This window comes from Carassius carassius, chromosome 44 (genome assembly GCF_963082965.1).
Source record: "Carassius carassius chromosome 44, fCarCar2.1, whole genome shotgun sequence".
Lineage (NCBI taxonomy): Eukaryota > Metazoa > Chordata > Actinopteri > Cypriniformes > Cyprinidae > Carassius > Carassius carassius.
This window is the reverse complement of record NC_081798.1, coordinates 9,307,920-9,314,401: the sequence shown is the minus strand read 5'-3', so window position 1 is coordinate 9,314,401 and position 6,482 is coordinate 9,307,920. Positions and strand designations below refer to the sequence as shown.

Here is a 6,482-nt window from a genome sequence, read left to right as displayed (position 1 = left end):
GGTAAAGTGCTGGGGCTTTTTATAGGAGACATGCTTTTACTGAATGAAAAGGATTGGAGCAAAAAGCTGAAGTTAAGCCAAACCACTTGGACCTGTGAATGCTGAGGCAAAAGGTGAAAGAAAATTACTTTCTCATAAAACAGCAAGGCTTAAAAGACACAGAAGCAAAAAGCTAAATGACATGAAACACCCAATGAAAACAGCACATTTTCAGTCCAGTTTTTAAAGGAACAAATGTATCTGCTAGAATACCCTTTGACAAGCAACATGCAAAGAGAATGAAAATGATTAAACACATTTCTTTAATCAATAACAGTTCCACACATTTGTGAATGTTTCTTCATTTAACAACATAGTTTCCCTATTCATGTTAATAATTCTAATTCATAGTATTCCGTTGCTGGTTTATGCTGGTCTTAAGCTGGCTGGACCAGTTTAGGACCAGCACATGACCACCCAAGGACCAATATAAACCACCAATGGACCATCTTAAACCAGCATCCCATCATCAAAACATACCTTACCAACATATGCTGTTTTTTTTTTTACAACAGCCATTCAATTTACTGTGAGTCTGTTCCCACTTATGCAGTGTAGAACTCGGTTTTTAGGCGCATTATCTTTCATTCTGTGAAACCCGATTGTGTCTAATCATCACATAAGATAGCCAGGCCTCTAGGCGGGACAAAAATGATTTCTTAGTCTTGCGTAACGAACATCAGCATCGACTTTTGCTCATTTAATATAAGTGGACATTCGCCATAGATTCTAATGAAGCTGCGCATTCAATGAATCATAAGCACAGATTCATGTACACTACATAGACAAAAGTATTGGGACACCCCCTTCTACCTTCTAACTAATGAGCAGGTTTGATTACTTTAGTCATTTCCATGAGTACAAATCTTAATGATAATGAAATTCTAGGGAATTATGCTTTTCATTTTCTAGCAACAGTTAGGACCCTTTTCTATTCTAACATGACAATGCCTCTGTGTATAAGGCATGGTTAAAAAAAAATTCAAGAAAATACAGTAAAAAAAAAAAAACAGATTGATTCAGTCAGTGTGGAATATCATTTTATGCTTTTACAGTTTGATTTGTACTCGTGGAAATTGCTAAAGTGCTCAAACCTGTTCATTAGAATACGTTTGTCAATACAGTGCATATTAAAATGGGATTATGTTGTTTTTTTGGCTTTTTGTCAGTCTGGTGAAACAATCTGCTGAGGCCTGTTCCATAAAACAATCTTATAACTAAGTCAGGATTATTTCAGTTAGTCTGACTTATTTTGAACCAAATTAATTGACAATAAGTCAGACTAAATGAAATATACCTGGCTTATTTTGTGAACTTGGGCTTATGAAACAGGCCCCTGGTGTTCTTGTAGACATTGACAAAGTAACTTTCAGTAGTTTAAAATTCTCCCAAAAAGTGATGACCAATCAAACGTTCTCTAGAACCATATTATCTCACAATTTATAGTTCATAGCTTAATCCAAATGCTGTTTTAAATATACGTTTAAAAAGAAAATATGTATAAACTGACCATGATGTATAAATGTTTTTCAAACGTCAGGATATCGTAGATTATGTTTTTTTCTTTTTTTAATTCTCAAAAGCTCAATGAAAATAACATTTCTCATTACAACTAATGTATTTAATTGATGTGTTACACATTTTTCTGTCTCCAAATATAGGCTATTACTTGTTTTAACTTGACAATTTCAGTGCATCACTTTAAATCTATACCGCCATCTAGTGGACAATATTACTACCTTTTTTATTTTAATGGAGATTATGCTAATCCTGTCTGTATTATAACTATAGACAAGCAATTACCATATTCAATGGAAAAAACATCATGATTTTCAGACAGAGACCGCCATAGTAGTAATAACTATAGTTTATTTATGATGTTTCTCAGCCTAATTTGGCTTATATATCCACCAGAAAAAGACTAATAATTCTGTCCATTCATAAACCTTTTTTTTCAGATGCATCCTTTGTGATCCTAACATTTACTGTAAAGAATTATTTAAAGTACAATACAGCGTAACATCTTTAGACAAGGACGTTTTACTTCTATAAAATAAATAGCAATTTCAAAAAGGAAACTGTGAAGGAATATATTCTGCAAGAGAAGGTTTGGCATGGAACAGTCAATAAAAATCTCCAATAAGTATATACGATCTTGTTGAGGCCCATGAGAGAGTTTACATTAAGGCAAACAATCAGTGCACGGTCATGTATTAAACTCTTACGCACGTGCACACACGCACGCATATGCACACACACAAAATGGTATTAACACATTCACACACACATGCAACAAACACTTTATATAGCCAATTGATTGGGGCTCAACTCAAACAACCTATCATGACTTAAATAGTGCACCTATTGCTTCCGCAAACATTTCCAGCTGGGTTTTTAGAAAATGAGTTCACAGAAAACAAAAAAGGAAACATGTGGATGAAAACATAGAACTGAGTTTTGACTTAAATAGGGTGACCCACAGGCCAATGACAAAGCTGAGAATAGCAAAAGGCATACTGAAGACAAACGCAAGGACAGGAACAATAGTGTTTCCCCTTCATATTCCCTTTGTCCCAGACTCCCAGTCATTCGTGGTTGGTGGCATGCTCTGTTAATGAATGAGGTCCACACTGTAACTTCAGTGTCTTAGATGAGTTCATGGAATAAGAAAAGGCCTTGAGTTTTAAATGGTTTCTCACTGGAACTGTCTATAGTCTCCGAATGATGAAGCAGGCATGGGAGCAGGTTCTTCTGCAAACTGTGGGCCTGTAGAAAAAAGATGACGTTGGTTTTGATTGAAATATTATTTATGACTATTTGCATTTATAAAAGTTTTACTCTGTTTCAGAGGATGACTTTGCACACTTACCAGTTGGGAATTGTGCCGAGGCGAACCTCGTGAGCAGAATTCCCGCACCTTCTATTAATGCAAGCAGTATACCTCCCATTGCAGCAGAGCCAACCATGGCCACTGGCCCATCTGTAAGGAGACAAAAAAATTAATACCACATGCATAAACACAGGTTATAATTTTTTAAGACAGAAAAAAATAATGAACGGTTAATATTATAGACTGGCATGATTTAGAACCTAGAACTAACTGACCACAATTATCCACATTTTATTTGGGATTTGACTTACTTCTTGCTGCTAAAATGGCTCCTGTCATGGCTCCACTTGTGATTGAGTTCCAGGGGTCTTCTTTGCCCCTCACCTTGACCAGCCCACAATCAATCATTGAGAAGAGGCCACCCCACACAGCAAAGCTTCCTAATAATCATGAACATTTGACAAACATTTGTATTTTGTAATATCTTTTAAAGTAAAGCCAAGATGTGTGACGCAGACCAACAGTGTAAAAAAAAAGAAAAAGAAAAAAAAAGGATGCAAGAACTTAAAATATTTGAGTAAATAAAGATAAATAAAGTTTTCAAATAAATAAATGCATCTCCATTCATCAAAGACTTCTGGAAAAAAGCTATCAGAAATTCTACAAAAATATTAAGCAGCGCAACGGTTTCCAACTAAAGGAATGTTTTTAAGCAGCAAATCAGAATATTTACAATGACTTCTCAAGGATCATGTGACACTAAAATAGTAAACTAATGGCTGCTGAAAAATCCTAAATAAATGATATATATATTTTAAAATTGTTATAATATTTCACAGTATTACTATTTTTACTGTATTTTTGTACAAATAATTCAGTTTGGCTTTCAAAACCACTAAAAAAAAATCTTACTACCACCAAACTTTTCAGTTTTTCCAGAGTCTATCACTCTGCATCCATGTTGCAATCATGTGATAGATAACATTTGAACTTTACATTACCTCCTAGTTGTGGAGCTCTGGTCCTTATGGCTGTCAAGCTACCCCTCATTCTGTGATTCATTCCCTGAAGACAAGAAAAACAAAAAACAATGACATCATACTGGAGCCAAGAAGCACTAAATGCAGTTAACTCAAAACAGAATCACTGCATCAGCAGCTGGAAGACTCACTCACAGAAGGGGAGTTTCTAAAGCCTTTGACTGCCTGAAAGATCCCTCCACCGATGGCCCCCATGGTGAAGGCCCCCCCACAGTCGTCCACTATCCTCCAGGGGCTGAGAAACCAGAGGTCATGATGATGAGAATGATAATAGAACATAAAGATCATCTCTCCTACTATCATCCCTTGCAAAAAAGTACTTTGGTAAACACCGTTTAAAATAACCACCTCTAAAATGACTTATTTGTTTTTGCTCAAAGAAATAATACTGTCGGAAGTATCGCAATAAAAGTGACAGAAACAGAAATATGTGTATGTGTATACGTGTATGTATGTATGTATATATATATATATATACCATTTATTTAGTGCTTATGCTTTCACTTCTTACTCCTAGCCGGTTGATCTTCAGATCCCACTGATCATGTGTTAATAGATATTTTATAAATTACGTTTTTAATAGTTTAAACATTTAAACAATAGATATTGCTAGTAAACAAAATGTAAAAACTAAATCAACTGATCGCTGATGCCGGCAGAACAAGGTCATGTGCTTGACTTGACAACATGAAGCCTTCAGTGAAGGACATCGCGTTCCTCAAACCGACCATATCACGAACATTCGACCACCAAATGGCCTGACAATAACTAAAACCGCATAAACAATAACTAAACTATTTTTACAGCTATAGAAACAAAAATATAAATATATAAAACAATAAGCTGTCAGCTCACCATGGCTCCCTCGCGTACTCCTCCATTTTGTTCTTTTCCGGTTCAGACTGACGTAATCAAACACGTGCTGTTGCTGCGGGTGACGTCAGGTTATTCGCGTGTTCTTTTGCTGTCTTTTTCTTTGTGATCGGTGTATAGATGCCCCTCTAGCGGCAGTATTTTTACCAACTGCAACCATTGACAGTGAGTTAATTAGGCAGAGCTCCCCAAAATGCGAAAACTCTATCTGGTCCAGAGGCTAATGATGGCCCACAATTTGTTTTCACCAGGGATTAAACAAATGTAGTAGGTCTATGCTGTAGGCCTAGGCTAATTGTGCTTTTAAATTTGGCTATTGCTCATTTTGTCTTGAATTTATATCCAGGTGCTGGTCATATAATTAGAATATCATCAAAAAGTTGATTTCACTAATTCCATTTAAAAAATGAAACTTGTATATTATATTTATTCATTAAACACAGACTGATATATTTCAAATGTTTATTTCGTTTAATTTTGATGATTATAACTGACAACTAAGGAAAGTCCCAAATTCAGTATCTCAGAAAATTAGAATATAATTTAAGACCAATACAAAAAAAGGATTTAAAAAAAAATCTTGGCCAAATAAAAAGTATAAAAATTAAAAGTATGAGCATGTACAGCACTCAATAATTAGTTGGGGCTCCTTTTGCCTGAATTACTGCAGCAATGTGGCGTGGAGTACATGTAGCATGGAGTCGATCAGTCTGTGGCACTGCTCAGGTGTTAAGAGAGCCCAGGTTGCTCTGATAGTGGCCTTCAGCTCTTCTGCATTCTTGGGTCTGGCATATCGCATCTTCCGCTTCCCAATACCCCATAGATTTTCTATGGTTAAGGTCAGGCGAGTTTGCTGGCCAATTAAGAACAGGGATACCATGGTCCTTAAACCAGGTACTGGTAGCTTTGGCACTGTGTGCAGGGGCCAAGTCCTAATGGAAAATGAAATCTGCATCTCCATAAAGTTGGTCAGCAGCAGGAAGCATGAAGTGCTCTAAAACTTCCTGGTATACGGCTGTGTTGACCTTGGACCTCAGAAAACACAGTGGACCAACACCAGCAGATGACATGGCACCGCAAACCATCACTGACTGTGGAAACTTTATACTGGACCACAAGCAACACGGATTGTGTGCCTCTCCTCTCTTCCTCCAGCCTGATATCCAAAGGAAATGCAAAATTTACTTTCTTCAGAGAACTTAACTGTGGACAACTCAGCAGCAGTCCAGTCCTTTTTGAAGCGAGACGCTTCTGACACTGTCTGTTGTTCAAGAGTGGCTTGACACAAGGAATACGACAGTTGAAACCCATGTCTTGCATACGTCTGTGCGTATGGTTCTTGAAGCACTGACTCCAGCTGCATGGGTTTTGTTTCACAATCCTCTTCAGGGTGCAGTTATCCCTATTGCTTGTACACTTTTTTCTACCACATCTTTTCCTTCCCTTCGCCTCTCTATTAATGCATGGACACAGAGCTCTGTGAACAGCCAGCCTCTTTTGCAATCAAGTCAAGTCAAGTCAAGTCAAGTCACCTTTATTTATATAGCACTTTAAACAAAATACATTGCGTCAAAGCAACTGAACAACATTCATTAGGAAAACAGTGTGTCAATAATGCAAAATGACAGTTAAAGGCAGTCCATCATTGAATTCAGTGATGTCATCTCTGTTCAGTTTAAATAGTGTCTGTGCATTTATTT

At 36.7% G+C, this 6,482-nt stretch overlaps 1 protein-coding gene across 1 annotated transcript; it reads right to left on the bottom strand.

Moving 5' to 3' along the window:
- Positions 1-2,633: 2,633 nt before the first annotated feature.
- Positions 2,634-4,900, bottom strand: LOC132126442 (mitochondrial import inner membrane translocase subunit Tim17-A-like). Its single transcript, XM_059537689.1, has 6 exons — positions 4,765-4,900; positions 4,045-4,144; positions 3,871-3,934; positions 3,181-3,309; positions 2,909-3,019; positions 2,634-2,805 (listed from the first exon to the last, which is right to left on the bottom strand). The coding sequence occupies exons 1-6, from the start codon at positions 4,788-4,790 to the stop codon at positions 2,735-2,737; spliced, it is 501 nt and encodes a 166-aa protein (XP_059393672.1). The 5' UTR covers positions 4,791-4,900; the 3' UTR covers positions 2,634-2,734.
- Positions 4,901-6,482: the final 1,582 nt, after the last annotated feature.

Bases quoted from the DNA above. Each gene is read 5' to 3' on its own strand.
- LOC132126442 (XM_059537689.1), bottom strand. From the start codon at position 4,790: ATGGAGGAGTACGCGAGGGAGCCATG. The intron at 3,935-4,044 runs GTGAGTGAGTCT...TCTTGTCTTCAG, and splicing joins GCTTTAGAAACTCCCCTTCT to GGAATGAATCACAGAATGAG. The intron at 3,020-3,180 runs GTAAGTCAAATC...GTCTCCTTACAG, and splicing joins AGCCATTTTAGCAGCAAGAA to ATGGGCCAGTGGCCATGGTT.